Raw genomic sequence first — 15,960 nt, forward strand, 5'->3', positions numbered from 1 at the left:
CAAAATTATGTGTGACAGCACATTTTCTCCACCCACAGGATATCTCCCTTGTCCTCATTCTTTTTTTTTTAAAGCATTTTTCTGTTCCTTCAGCAAGGGAAATATGGTAACTGACTTAATTTTAAACTTACTCTCTATTGCAAGACGGTCTAACCTTGCAAGTGACAGAAGTAATACTTGAGCATCACGCTAACAAAGTTGGAACCAGTCTGCTAGCCATTGTCTTTTCATACATAAAACAAGTTAGAATAAAAACACATAGTGTATATTATACAGCACACACACAACACTTCGCATGCTGGGCCATACCTGCCTTTGTTGACATCCCAATCATGCTCCTCTTCTTCTTCCAATAACTGATGTCATTTTTGAACGCAAGGAAATCAAAGAGAAGCTGCAAATTGCAAGAAAAATTCTTGTTTGCTTAAAACAGGCAGCAATAGACTGTCAGCTGAACTGTTAAAAAAGGTTTATCTTAAAATTTAAGATAGCCCCACAAAAGAAATAATTAAATACTACAAATAAAAGCTAAAAAAGAAAACTTGCCTTAAAAGCTCAAAGCTCCAAAAGCACTGTAAAATGACAGAAGGAAGTGCAGGTACTGCTACTGCTACAATGCTGCACCCTCTAAGGAAAGTTAACAACCCAATGCAGGATAACATGGCGGAGGATGAAGGACTGAAGACCTGAAGGAATTGTTCAGCTCCTTGACAGACGAGGGAAATCCAGACTAAATTAGATTAAAAGTGCTTTGGCAGGGACACCTCCCACTAGACCAGGCTGCCCAAAGCCCCACCAGCCTTCCTGTAGGCCCCCTTTAGCTACTGGAAGGCTGCTGTAAGGTCTCCCCAGAGCCCTATCATCTCCAGGCTGAACAACACCACCTCCCTCAGCCTGTCTTCATAGGAAAGGTGCTCCAGCCTTCTAATCACCTTCATGGCCCTCCTCTGGATTCATTCTAATACATCCATGTCCTTCTCGAGCTGTGGAACCCAAAGCTGAATGCGGTGCTCCAGGCAGGGTATCACAGGAGCAGCACAGAGGGGAAGAACCACCTCCCTCCACCTGGGCACTGAGCCATTGACCACAACTCTTTGAGTGTTCCTATTCAGACAATTCCTTACCCACCACCAAGTATTTCATCCATCAAATCTATGTCTATCCAATTTAGAGAGAAGGATACCATGGGGACAGTGTCAAATACTTTGCACAAATCTATTCAATGACTTAAAAAAAAAAAAAAAAAAAAAAAAAAAAAAAGGCATCACAGATTCAAGGAATTCTCGGGTCAGTGAGCTTCAATGAAAAAGCCTTTTTTAAAAAAAAATGGTACACAAAATATAAAAAATCAGAAAAAAATAGTCCCAAACTACAGATATGTTACAATCTGATAAACAGAGGAAAAAAAAAAAAAAGCATATGGCTGGAAAATATATGACTTTCCAACCAAATTAATTTTATGTAATGGGACTGTAAAGAAAAATAATATGCCTGGCAAGTTTTTATCTCTCACTGAAGATTAGAATTGTATTCCGCATAACTGTAGACAACAAAAATGTTTAAAGTAAAACAATGAGGTCTTAAAAAATTGTTCACTGAAATGAAGAGTCACATTAAACCACCACACCCACAATGCCAATGGCAAGGGACAGAGCAAGAAGAAATAACCATGCCTAGAACCACAAGCTCCATGATTTACAGCAGTAAATTTGTGAAGCAATTTAGCTTGACTGATCTAAATTTCTGGTGGGGTTAGAAGTCAGAGACTCAAACCCTACTATGGGTTCTGCATCTATGCAACTGCAGTGGTACACCTTGTGAGAACTCTACAGAAAGCTTGAACCACTGTTAACAGGTGATTAATTCTTAGGTCGGTTGAACTCTGACTAAAAGAAGTGATAATAGATTTAAATGTTTTATATTTCAGTCGAGACTTAGTTTATACCTAGTTATCTCGTATTTCTATCTCCTATGAGATTTTTTCATATTACTGGAAATAACAACTGACTTGCACCAGACACCACTTCTATTTCTCTACTATTTTAATTACTATTTTAAGAACAGTTCTCAATAAATGAAAGAGATGAAGTTCAAATACCCTTTTTTTTCTTATATGCTATAATATCTAAAACTCCAAGTTTTTCCACTTACATGGAATGCTGCTACGAAAAATGTCAAAGCCAGAAAGTAGAGGTTAGTATCGACAAAAATTCCTTTTACTTCATCTGCATCCTTTTCAGAAAATCCTACAAGAAAGAACAAGTAATTATACAAGAAGTAGTAGACAGTTAATTGCTGTTAGGTCCAGTATGAATCTTCTTACTTCAATCTGCGTTTGGTAAGAAAACATAAATCCAGAACAAGATGGCAGCTTTACTGGTAGAACCCAATCTACGTATATTTTGGCTAGTTATTTGGGTAGCCTTAAAGAAAACCCATCACTTACAAGCATACTGATGTTCTCTTAACATGTTGTACAAATACAGCCTAAGCTGAACAGAGACACAAATGGCAAGTCATTCTAGCCCAAGTGGGAAGAATAAGGATTACTCAACTTTCGCTATGAGCTCTTGTAAAATACGCAAGAAAAGTGAGCTTCACAATAAAGACTGAAAAATGGTAAAAGGAGTACACTGTGGAAGACAACAAGGCCAGTGAGAAACTTGGCCATATTTTTGGCCAGCATTACAAACCCCAGAAAATAGATTAGACATCAGCTCTTTTGCTGGCCCTTACCAGATTAACTTGGAAGCTTCTCCTTGATAAAGGAAAAAGGAAAAGCATCCTCCAGAAATCACAACCTGTAAGCTGAGTACATATTCTTTAACATCTTATCAAATGAAAAAAGGAGGAATGTTGCCATCTTGTTACTTATTGGACTAATTCAAAGAGTTAGAGCTGTCTGTGATAAATAGGGGTGCCAGTATGAAGGACTGCGTTTTCCAAATGACACGGTACGCTTTTGATCTCTTTCAGTCAGCATTAAGATAGATCACAAAACAGCTCTTGCAGCCAGCATCAGATTGTCAAGTTCCTGAAATCCATTTTGATCCCATGAGGGTCTTCTATTCCAATTATACCCTCCAGTCAGTTGCTGTGTTTGTCCAACATGTGCTTCTTCTTCAGACCGTAATGTAATGCTTTTTTTTTGACATTTGAATAGTTTGCTTGAGTTATGACACTGTTGAGTTCCTTATCCTAGCCTAAAGAAGCCAACTAGAGACTAGTGAGAGAAAACTAAATCAGCGAAAATGACCTTGAAAATAAAATGTAGGTTTTTAAGGAGGACGATTAGACTCCTAAAGGTCTAATTATCTGTTCCACTGATGCAAAGGCAGTAAAAGCTTGGCTATATTACCAACACAGAGTGCAAGAACTGCACAGTGAACGTGTACACTTACTACAGTAAATGGAAGCTGAAACCGTCTCTCTCTAGGTCTTTCCTTCATCCCTTTTTAAGAGGATTTTTTTTTTTTTTAATTTTAATTCAGCACAGATGCCCGTTATGATCAAAGTTGAGCTAACCAAATAAAATCAAAATGCAGTAAAAACTGTCCAACCAATTCACTTGTTAAAAATACTAAAAAAAAAAAAAAAAAAAAATCACCAATGCTGTCCAAGTCCAAGCCATTCCATTTAAGCCAAACAAAGAATTTAACAGTTTAGCCTCCAATTTATCTGAATTATCCTATACATTTGTAACTGAGGTACTTGACCTGAGCCAAAGTGAGAGGGAAGCCAGTTCTGAAGTGTCTGAAGTAGTATGATCGGAACCAACACTCTTTCCTTATGCACAACTTGAGCCCAAAGTCTTTGCTATGCCTGACTGCATTTCACCACAGGTATATGTCCAGAGTGACTGGCTATATATAGCTAATATAAAAACTGATATAGCTCTGATCCAAATTTTCTGTTCCACGGATGATAGGGAAAACCTGTGGGCAAAATATTTTCTATTTTGACCTGTTATGCTTTCACAGTAGCACTATCCAAATAAAATTGAAAGTTAATACTTAAAAAAAAAAAAAAGTTAATTAACTCCTGCACTCATTTCCTACCATGTTAACACTTTATTTCCAATCTTACCTTATTAAGGTAAAGCAATTTAAGTTTTGTAGCACTAAATATTTTCACCAGCTAACCAAAAAACAGGCACAATTAAATGTCACCTGTGCATTTACAAGAAAAAAGATGCTTTTTTAAATACCTAAAGTCATTAAAGATTAATACATACCAAACTGTTGGAGGGAGTACACAGCATCCTGCATGTGGATCCAAAATCGGAGTTTTCCAAGAGATATTTTGTCATATGACACTGTAAGAGGTAGTTCTGTCGTGGAACGATTTATAACCTGAATTTCCAAAAGAAATAGTTTATGTTTAATAGCAGAACACCGCAACAATTATTTCCATTCATTCTTTCACACAGTTTAAGAGATTGACCTCTTTAAGGCTTGAAATCTTTGCTTTTATTTTTTTCCAAGAGGTGCTAAATTAAGTTTGTTCTGTTCAAGATCTTATAGCAACTTCACTGTTACTGTGTACAAAAGCCCTTGAGAAGCTTACACTAAGTTCTCTCTGCTGGTTTCTGCTGAAGTGGGAAAAGTGTGCTTAAGGTAATTCTCCATTCTGATAGTTCTTCTCTGAATGTATACAGTAAGATTACGTTAAGCTAGAAGACAAGACAAACGGAACATATTCTGAAGGCCCTAGTCACAGCTTCACTAAATTTACTTATTTGAATCTGTATTTGAAAGAAGCAAAGATTATAACAATTCATACAAACACAAAAGATGGTGAAGCAAGATGTTGCTGCCTGCTCAGAATAATGAAAACAACACAGCTAAAGCTAAGCAGTTGTAAAATATGACACAGTGGGTGTCACAATTAAGTTTAACCTAATTCTCCTGTCTCATCTGCCTTTTAATTACAATGAGAACTATCTGGGGACTCCTTAAGTTGAAAAAAAAAAAGTCCTAAATTGCCACAGCTCCTTCTGTATCACAGTTGACCATCTCTGAAATAGTTTTAAAACAAAAGAAAAAAATTGTCCTTAGAGATGTTAGAATTCTCCACAGCTACTCAGGCACAAGTTCACGCAGTATGCATTAAACTTTCAAGGATAGTTTAAGACTACAGACAGGCAGGCACTCTGCATGGTAACAGTTCAAGATGCTAATTACTACTCAATCACAATTCCCATCTCAGAATTGTTACTCCACACTGTGTATGTTTCTACAGTAATCAGTTAGCTGACGATTATCAGAGATGAATGGGCTTCTTCTGATCCTAATGTTACAGAAAATGCTTTCAGCCTCCCCATATATCAGAGTCAGATGTAAATTGGGGATTTTGTTCACTCTCCCATTCCATTCCCTTTTTCCTCCAGTGTGTGTAAATGATTCTTAATTTCATGACCCTATGAATGTGGGGGGGGGGGGGGGGGGGCAGAACACAAATTTACGTGAGGGGAAGAAATTGAAGTTGTGAGAGTTTTATAAATCCAGCAGAAAGAAAACTGTCAGGCACCTCCAAACAGTCTGAAGAAAAACAGAATGAAAACAACTGGGTTAGAGCTGAAGGCTGAGGATGCTAGCAAGATTCTAATGGTCTTTACCAAAAGCTATGGGCAGGTCTTCTAGGCTTCTCCTTTATAAAGGATGCCTGTAATCCCTCCATTCTCATTCCAATTTCTCAGCCTATCAAAGTTAACATCAACATGTCTGGCAGAAAATGGAAAGAAATTTTACCTATTCGGGACAGACAGAACACAAAAATTTTGCAAATACATAGGCAAGTAACATTCTATGCACACAGTGCACTGCTAAGGAGATAGGAATTGTGCAGGGAGAAAACTACATTGGCAAGCAAGACAGAGACAAAAATTCTTGAACACCAAAAGCAAATTAAATTTGTAAAGATCAGAAGAATGAACTCTTTCTTAAGGAACAATTAAATGTCTACAAGTGTTGCCTCAACCTAGTTGAGGTGCGTGATGCTTGCTAAGCCTTTCAACACTAGGAGGTTTTTGATCCTCTGCAATACAACCTGTTGTTGGAGTAAGGCCTCAGAACATCACCTTTTACTTCTAGCACTATCAGTGCTACAAAGCAGTGTGTAAACAGAGCAAATGAGTTCTGCAACATGAATTTTGATGCGTTCCCTTCACTACTTCAGAATCTTGTGCAATCCCCAAGCCCCCAGTACTGGGGAGAACGCGTAAGAACGCAGCGTCACAGAATATCCCAGGTAGGAAGGGACCCACAAGGATCACTAGCTGCTGGCTCTGCACAGGACTACCCATGATGTAAGCCACATATCTAAGGGCACTGTCCAAACGTTTCTAGAACTCCAGCAGGCTCAGTGCCAGGACCACGTCCATGGGGAGCCTGTCCCAGTGCCCGGCCACCCTCTAGGTGAAAAACCTTTTCCTAACACCGAGTCTGACTCTCCCTGCAGAGACTGCATGGACTCTTAGTGTGATCAAGTATGAGTCTTTATTACAACCCAGAAATGTTCCTTTTATATAGTTTCCTTCCAGATGTTTTCCATTAAAAACCCTCCAACCCCCCTTTACAGTCCTTTGGTCCCTTTGTCTTGTCATCTGTTGATCTTTGTATTGATGTATCTCTTGGGCTGGTATGTACCTTATCACAAGCCCCTGATCCTGTGCCTGGTTCTGGTCCTGCTCTGTTGTTTTTCTTTTCCCCTGGGCCTCCTAGCAGTCTTTGCTCTTATCTCCTCTTGTTATTTACCTACGCCTCAGGCTCCATGGTGACTCTCATACTCCACATCTCTCATCTTCCAGAATTCCCTTCTCTGACTCTCATGTGGTCATGAGTCCTTCATCTACGTGCACAGTTATTTAAACCTACCTCATCTGATTACAGATCCCACACCTCCCCTGTCCCAGCTCCATGCCGTTCCCTCGGGTCCTGTCGCTGTCCCCAGAGATCAGAGCTCAACGCCTGCCCCTCCGCTCCCCTCGTGAGGGGGCTGCAGGCTGCCACAAGGCCTCCCCTCAGCCTGCTCTGCTCGGGGCTGAGCAAACCCAGGGACCTCAGCTGTTTCTCACACATCTCCCCTCTTGACCCTTCACCATCTTTGTAGCCCTCTTTTGGACACTAATAGTTTTATGTCCTTCATATACTGTGGCACCCAAAACTGCCCACAGTACTTGAGGTTAGGCCACACCAGCGCAGAGCAGAGCGGGACAATCCCTTCCCCTGACCAGCTGGCAGTGCTGTGCCTGAGGCACCCCAGGACTAAACCTGGCCCTTTGGGCTGCCGGGGCACACTGCTGGCTCGTGTTCAACTTGCCATTGACCAGAACCCCAGGTCCCTCTCCGCAGGGCAGCTCTCCAGTGTCTCATCCCCCAGTCTGTATGTACAGCCAAGGTTGTGCCAACCCAGGTGCAGAAACTGGCACTTGCTCCTGTTGAATTTCATGCTGCTGGTGATTGCCCAGCCCTCTAGTTTGTTAAGACTTGTCTGCAAGGCCTCCCTACCTTCAAAGGAACCAACAGCTCCTCCTAATTTAGTATCACCTGCAATCTTCCTCAAGTGTGCATTTGAGTCCTGCATCCAGGTTGTTTATAAAAACACTGAAGCTGTGTGTAACCCCATTTAGTAAAGCCTTCTGAGCCCGACCCATCAGCTCACTGTTCACCCATTGCATTATGCAGTTGTCAACATGAGAAACACAGTCATCATCCTGTACTAAATTCTAGTACTTCTAAGACCTACAGCTGGGTGAAAATCATAGTCAGTTCAAAACCTATACAACTTAGCAGAACAGCAGATAACACATATTCCCTATTTACAGCAAAATGCTGACCTTGCTCCACACACAAGCTGTTCTTTATATACCCTTCATTAGCTCATTGGACACGTACTGTTAGACCAGACTTTCTGTAGGGCTCTGCAGAGCAGTTTGCCTCGCTGTTGAGAAGTTACATAAGCCAGTGCTGAAGGGATATTTTGCTAGTTTTGATAGATTAGTCTTTGCAGCACGTTCTCAAGATCTTTATCACTGTGAGTTGCAATAGCATTGACCATGACATGCATGACAGCTGTGGGAATGCTCTTAGCCACATGAGAACGCTGAGTTTATTTGTAAACAGGGCACATGACCAGTTTGAAACTCACATGAATGTACTGAACTTAACAATAAGCTGTGGTAAGAAACTCAAAACAAAGGACAGTGACTGCTTGTAAAGACATTACAAGAGTATCTAATGAAATACTGGGCACAACAATCTGGTATTTGAGATTGTTTGAAGATTTGTAACTGAAATGCAGAGGAATTTATTTTTCCAGACAAGCTTGGGATGAGGTAGAAATGTTCTTAAAGGATATTCTTCCAAGCATTCAGTAATGAAATTCTTTTGGATTGGAAAGACAATTTAGAAGGTCTATGGAAAGTTTTTATCTACCATAGCTCCCACCTAGAAGACGCTGAATCCAGACATGCTCATTTAACAATTCTGAGACATCCTTTAAGCATTCAAGGTTTTTGTTTTCAGTAACTCATTCCTCGTTTCCAAACTGAAAAAAAAAATGCAGGGCTTAACTGAAAGGTGCTAGATGAACATGACTTAAATGCAGGGGGCTGCGATGTATGAGTTGCAGTAACAAAACTGCATGATTTCCCCCAAATAATTCAATTTAAGAGCATGAAAAAACACCTGTTTTTACTGCAGGGGTGAATGAACACGAGAACAGGTTGCCCAGAGACATTACGGAGAATTCACCCTTGGTTGTATCTAAACACCAAATGGACAAAGTCTTGCGCAACCTGCTCTTGGTGCCCCAGGTCTGAGCAGGTGTGTTGCCTAGTGACCTCCAGAGATCCCTCACAACCTCATCCTTCTGTGATTCTGTCACCAATGTTTTCAAGTCCTGATCTGAGTGCCCAAACTCATTAGATGTACTGTTAGTGTATTGGCAGCAGGTACTAAAACACCAAACTCTCAGATGCAGAAGTTACTCTAACGTGATAGAGGGCACCACTGGAAAATTTAAACATAAGTGAATTTTTTGGAAATGTGTAAGTGGCCATTCTCTTATCTCTATGTTACTGCAGTACCACCTGTGTTCAGTACGCTTATTTCCCTAGAAGATACTAGGAGTAGCTCTGGAATGCTAACACGACTTCATCAAATGGTTTAAAGAGTCAAACTGCTCATCTGTTTGCTCCCACCACAGCTGCTGCTGCTGATTTCCTCCATATCTGCCCAAAAGGCAGGAGCGATGGAATCCAAATACCCTTTGACAGAACATAAGGGAGCATTTGGCAGATATTTCAGAATGCAGATTGAGACTCTGTAGTTGCCACAGTTGACCATGTTAAGTTAAACAACAGTCATTGATAAAATCCTTTTGTGACTTTATAGTTTTTCATTAAACAACCTACGAAGAAAATCTTGATTATAACAACACTGAAGATTACTGTTAAAACTATTAAATGTAATTAAAGGTTTTCTATTACTCACCATCAAATCTTTCACTCTGTTGCTTAGCTGATCAATAAATAATATTGGAAGGTAATGCACTGTCTTCCCCAACTGAACCCTAGGATGTTTAAACACGGATTTTATAACTGTTGTGATCTAAAAAGAAAACTGCTTTTATTCAAGTTAGCACTCAATCAGCACTTTCAGATCTACCCATGTAGAAATTTCCCACCATCTTTTCAGGCACATTATTCTTTACCACACAGCATGAAAGAAGCAACTGCTAGCCTGGAATCTCTCACTGAGAGATGTCTGTATAAAAAGTGTGTATTTCTCCTTTCAGTTTGTTTTTCAGTAGAAAAAAATAAGCAAAAAAGAATGAAAGACAAATGAAATTAGCCGTGATGATGCTGAAGCTGTTGCACGAACAAGGGCAGAGGAAATTTAAGTTAGCCAAAGAGAAACACAATGAGGTTTACCACCATATATCTGTATCCTTTGTCTCAAGTATCCCTCTCCTACTGCAGTTACAACTCTCCACCATCTCCCCCACTCCTCTCCAGCCCCAGTGACACCTAGCAGCTCAGCAAAGGCACTTGCTCTACCTAGCACAGGACCATGTAAACATTGGCTGCTATGCACACTAAAAGTCTACGTACTACTGATGAGAGTGCACAAGGAGCATCAGTCATCTCTGCCTTCTCCTGAACTCACTCATTTGGATTGCTCTATCACTTCACCAGCCTGCACAAAACCAATTAACAACTTAATCTTTGAGGCCTCAACAAAATTGACCACTGGACAATTGTTTTGTTGGGATTTTGGACAAGTATTTAGCCTAGGGCCCTCAAAGAGACAAATTCTTAAAGCTCTTCACTAGAGAGGCAGTTATCTACACTATGATATACTTAGTAAGAGGCTATGGAACTAGCACAACTGAGCTTATTAAAGTCTGAAAATTGGATTTTAGCAGTTCACAAAACAAAGAAGTCTCTATACATGTTAAGAAAAACTACATAATAAGTACTCAAGGGGCAACAGTAATATAGAAAAGTACTAACTTGAAGATCAGAAATAGTTTGATTCTTCAGCTGAAGAGAGTTCAATTTCTATATAACAACTACAATTAAAGCTACCGCTAGTGGAATTGCAGCAGGCTATTTCACATCCAAACTACTTTCTGCATGATGTGATAAAACAGCACTGAAGAGCATCTAGACATGACCAGAAAAGATCCATCAACCCCTTCCTGTTTTGAGTGTCTTAGGAGTTGCTAAGTTTATCTATTCTGTTTGGGAAGCTATCCCAGAACCCCAGAGTCTGCTGACTAAGCAACTGCTTCTGGATTTAACAGGATACTTGTAGAGAAAGGCATCAACATACGGCAGCACCAGCCAACACAGCGCTATTTATATGGTTAACACTGGAAGAAATTTAAGCAAGCTGTGAACAGAAGCTACTGCCTGCCTAAAAATCACGCTTTTTATGTTTTTGTTGAGAAAATGAAATTATGTAGGACAACACATTGTCAAAGAGGGAGGGGAAAGATGGGATAGGAGATCAGCCGTGCCACTTAAGCACTTGCTGTTTAGACACAACTGGACGTGAAGGTTAACTGCAAAAGTCCAGGGACAATAATTGCTTTAAAGGCCAGAAGTATGATTTGAGAACAAGGTGTGAAGCCTGCTGTAGCATTTTGCTTGTGTCTTTGCAGTTCTGCTGTGTGTTACCCTGGTAACCCCCATATGAAAAGGTATTTTAAACTGAACTGCCCAGTAGCAAGGTATTTCCAACGAGGCGTTCTAGTACATAATACCTTACTAACCGTCACTACTGAAACGCAGGCATTAAAGAGTGCCTATTTTTGTCTCCTAAGCTCTGATACAAAAATAAAATACTAAGGGGGGATAGGAAAGATTTTTGTAGAAAAGCCAATTAAGCTTATAATCTAGCAAAATTAAGTCATCAACTTACATCTTCATGTAACGGTGAACATCAGCAGGGAGGGACGATCCATCAAACACAAAATCTTCTACCATGACATTTAAGGTCAACCTTGACCTCCAGTGAGAGACGGGTTCATCTAAAGCACTGGTCTGCTTTTCTGCTTCAATTTGCTTTAAAAATACAACACACACACAGCTAAACAATACAGACTTTTGAACAGGATAAAACTCTTAACTCACAGAAACTACTGAGTCATTAACTGTATCACAAAATAGACATTCATTAAGAAATACCTTACCTTAATTTACACTAGACCAAGTATTTTGCTCAAATACAGCAGAACAGATAGAAATGCCAACCATAATTTGATACTGAACAACTTCAGCGCCCATTCAAAACCCTGTTCACCAAGAATTAATATTCAGCTTATTTATTTTAATTCCTTATGCATCTGCATACTCTGAAAACAGTCACTTGAACACGAGAACAGTAGAGCATTCAGATATTACTTCAACACAGTCAAAAGGATGATTGACCGTACTTAATCTGGGGGAGTAAAAAAGATCTGACCATTTGTTTTGAATTTCTGAGCCTCCAAATGCTGTGCAAAGCAGTGCTGAAACAGAGTTAAGACCGCAGCTTTCAGTAGATGCTCAGCCCCCGGGCATTCTGCTCACTTCTCCTTGGCTGACCACCACCTGCTCTGACCTTTTAATGCTGGACTCTAGCTTCAGCTCATTTTCAACTTTATTCCAACAGGATTTAGAAACAGCACTGATAGCTACAAGTGTATTTCAGATTCCGAAGAAGAGCAAGATGAAATTCTCTACCTCCCCTTGACACAGATACAAGAGCCATTGCAAGTGTTTCATTAAATAACACTACATTTTTTCCTCTGGTGAGTTATTACAGCATTTGTCAAAGGATACTACTATCGTGTTCTCTTGAATTGAACTGGAAAGTAGGAATGTCCTACAGAAAAGAAATCTACGCTTTGGTCACTCATCAATGTGAGTTAGTATCTGTTTTACAAAAGCAAAGCGTTATTTCACACGAATCTAACTCAGAAAGCAGCATCATTTTGTTACAAAACAATACAGTATTTCTACCACGAGCAAGGAAACCTTGAATAAGTAATTCATATTAACTAGGGAAGTGTTTTAATAGGAGCCACTATTACAGAGGGCTCCCCATTTGCTGTGCTGAAAGGTCTACTATTAGTGTACCCAGCTGATAATCAAGCAGAAAGGCATTTTGTTTTCTCCCTTGCTCCCCATACTTTTTTCCCCCCAATTTTTCTATAGATGGAAAACCCACCTACCTGCGTGGTTGATTCTCCTGTGAGCAAATTAATCTCTTCTGGTTTAGGGACCATGTAGGTGGTCAGAGGGCTTACTATATGCACCTGCTTACCATCGTGCCAAGGCAAAACGCCGGCATGATGAAGAAATATATATGCATATAACGTGCCGTTATTTCGAGTCTTCTTTGGTACAGAGACATTCACTGTCCTAAAACACAAAATAAGTACGTTATGAGGTGACATATGTTGGAATATCAAGCTGTTACAGATGAGGATCACTGAACATGTTAAGATGTTCTGAAAGCAAGCAAGAACATGCTGGGGCTAATGTTCTCTAATGACCATGACCGGGTGCCTCAATTTATGTACCTTGGTTTGTAACTTAGTATTTGCATTTCCAAAGTTTTACTGCTATCTTAAGACACTTTCATCTTTGTCCAATTCATCCTTTATTGTCCTAAATAACACAAGACTGAGTTATCGGTTTTGTAACCCAGCCAACAGGTCACACTGCCAAATTATCACAGAACTCATAGAAAATAACTTTCCACACACTGAGTATGATGACAGAGTGTATACATGACAAAGATCAGAAGGAAATTCAGTTATGCCAAGCACTTTGAGTTAAGGACGGATCTTCTCAGATACAGTATGCTGAGCACACAACTCTACAGAGCCTCCAGCCACAAAGTCACTCCTCTTGTACCTGCCTGGGAAGCGCCCTGTTCATTTGCTCAAAAAAATTGTTTTTTGTCGGATACTCTCACTGGCCCAGCAGGCCGTCAGTAAAACAGTTCTATTTTCACGTCTGCCAGAGATCAAGTTCACCATGACCTACACAGCGGAAGTTCACGTTCTTAAATTATGAAACACGCAGAATGTGAAAGAACCAGGGTAAGCCTCTGACCTCAGATACGAGATAACAACTTTAAACAAAAAAAAAAAAAAAATGAAGCAGCTAATACAAAAGTTGTTCTAACTGTTATACATGCATGTGTCTCTTTATAATTAAAGAGCGCAGTGTTATATTCAGAAATTCATCTAAGGGCATGATGTTAGCACCACCATCCTTTCAGAAGATCTTGAAGCAGTAAGCCACCAGAAAAGGTTTACTTTTATGATTGTCAGCACTGAAACAGTTATACCAAAGCATGTTGTTACAACACAAGAAGAAAGAACACAGTATCCACGACTTCTAGGTTCTTTTCAGGGTCTGAAGCCACAGCTATTCTGTCTACACATTATTAGAGAAAGGTCTTAAGGATATTCCGGACACAATGACTTACATTTTCACAAGGAAAAGCCACTTTTACTATCACAAGCAAAGCACGCTTCTGTAAAATATTTATGTGACTTAAAACAATATGTTGATTGAAACCAACCAACGCTGAAGTGATCTAGCACAGCTTGTGATACAAGTGTTTAGAGTGGGATCTGAAAGTTAGACAACAGACGACATCATTCAAGGCCTGTAAGATCTACGTGAGAGAAACAAATATTTCTGTATTTATTGGCATGACTTTGTTGGGCATGGATTTCTTTCTTGCAACTGAGAGTTGATCACTCAGTGTAAGAGAGCTTGTGTAAGGGTTTGTCAAAGAGCCTGCTCTTTGGCACCCCACAAATGTAGTACACTGTTTCTGTCAAGGCGGACGCTTCACTGATCTGTGATACATGAAATATTCTAGGAACCTTCCATTAAGAAAACAAACAAACAACTGGTTTTTATCTACAGTAGCACTTTGTCCTTGGCTATAAGGCTGAAGTCCACCTGACAGCTTTCCTGCCTTGGCACTGAGAATATGGAAAACACGTGCGAGCTGCATGGCCCACGGAGCGTGCAGGAATAGCTTCAACCCTGAACCAAAGAATGCAAGGACAACAACCCAGCTCCTTCAACGATACTGTCACCAAGAGTATACCTACCCGCTTTATGCGTATTTCTGCCCACGTGACTATCAGCTTACGCACTTGATGTGAACGGAAATAAAAAACTAACGTTACCACTTACCTTTCGAACTTGGACTCGACATCAAAATCCTCCACGTTCAACACCAGATCCACGTTGCTCTCGGCACCGATGTTGGACCGCGTGGTCGTGTAGACACTCAGCTGGAAAGGAGGAGGAGAGGAGAGGGCACTGAGGGCAGGGGCACACACAGCGAGGAGAGCTCAGGGCTTCGCGACGCAGCCCCACAGGCTGGGCAGGGCACCGGGGGGCTCAACAAACGGCGAAAACGCCCCGGTGCCTCCTCCTCACCCCCCCACAGCCCCGTTACCGTTACTGACCGTTACGGACCGTTCCCAGCCCGCCCCCTCAGGCTCGCCCACCTGCAGCTTGGGCCGCCGCGCCAGGTAGGGCCAGACGCAGGCGGGGTGCGCGGCGGCGGCCCCCGCGGCCGGGCAGGGCCGCGTGTAGACGATGCCGTACATCACCCAGCCCGTGTGCGCCACGTAGAGGGCGAACAGCCCCACCGCCAGCCCGCTCAGCGAGCTGCGGCTCAACATGGCGCCCGCCCGCCGCCGCCGCCGCCCCCCCCCCCGCCAACGGTAACGGCAACGGCAACGGCAACCGCCCCGCCGCCGCATCCCCCCTCCCCGTCGCCGGGGAAGGAAGCCGTTGCCCCCGCCCGTCACTTCCGGGAAGGGGAGGAAGGCGGAAGTGGCGGCGCGGCGTTGCCTAGCAACCGGCGCGGCGCTGCGGCCTTCTATGTCCCGTCCGTCCTCCCCCCCCCCCCCCCCTTACTCGGGGATTGTTGTAAAAATAAAACCACGCCAACCCCCCGCCTCCCTGTTTCCTTCAGGGTTTCCTTATTTCTTCTCTAAGGTTCAGCCGACAACATACGGAAATCTTAAAGGAAACAGTGGCGATATCCCAGGGGGTAGCTGGAGCAGGGCTGCCCTGCCTGCCCTCTTTTCCTTAACCTTTTATAGTATAATCTCTATATATGATCTATAATCAAGTATAAAAACCAAAGGTCTGTTAATATAATCTACTCCTACCAGTGTAAAACCAAAGCACTATTAATATAATCTACACCCACAAGTATAAAATGAAAGCACTGCTAATATAACCTACACCCACAAGTATAAAACCAAAGCGTTATTAATATAATCTACACCCTCAAGTATAAAATCAAAGCACTATTAATGTAATGTACTCACACAAGAATAAAACGAGCGTGTTTTTTGCATATTGGAGCAGAAGGAAAAATATATTGAAGCAAAAAGAGAGTGAAGGAAAATGAAAAAATA

The 15,960-nt window shown here is 41.3% G+C and overlaps 1 protein-coding gene across 1 annotated transcript in view; it reads right to left on the minus strand.

Annotated features, from left to right (window-relative positions):
• Positions 1 to 15,299, minus strand: part of CLPTM1L (CLPTM1 like) — a 29,391-nt gene extending 14,092 nt beyond the window's left edge. The window contains exons 1-8 of the mRNA XM_084306897.1: positions 15,037 to 15,299; positions 14,717 to 14,817; positions 12,724 to 12,913; positions 11,430 to 11,572; positions 9,495 to 9,573; positions 4,235 to 4,352; positions 2,152 to 2,246; positions 310 to 394 (exon numbers count right to left, since the gene is read on the minus strand). Of these exons, the coding sequence (XP_084163023.1) occupies positions 310 to 394; positions 2,152 to 2,246; positions 4,235 to 4,352; positions 9,495 to 9,573; positions 11,430 to 11,572; positions 12,724 to 12,913; positions 14,717 to 14,817; positions 15,037 to 15,294 (1,069 nt within the window). The 5' untranslated portion in view covers positions 15,295 to 15,299. The remainder of the gene's footprint in view (positions 1 to 309; positions 395 to 2,151; positions 2,247 to 4,234; positions 4,353 to 9,494; positions 9,574 to 11,429; positions 11,573 to 12,723; positions 12,914 to 14,716; positions 14,818 to 15,036) is intronic.
• Positions 15,300 to 15,960: the final 661 nt, after the last annotated feature.

This window comes from Netta rufina, assembly GCF_964035555.1.
Source record: "Netta rufina genome assembly, chromosome: 2".
NCBI lineage: Eukaryota > Metazoa > Chordata > Aves > Anseriformes > Anatidae > Netta > Netta rufina.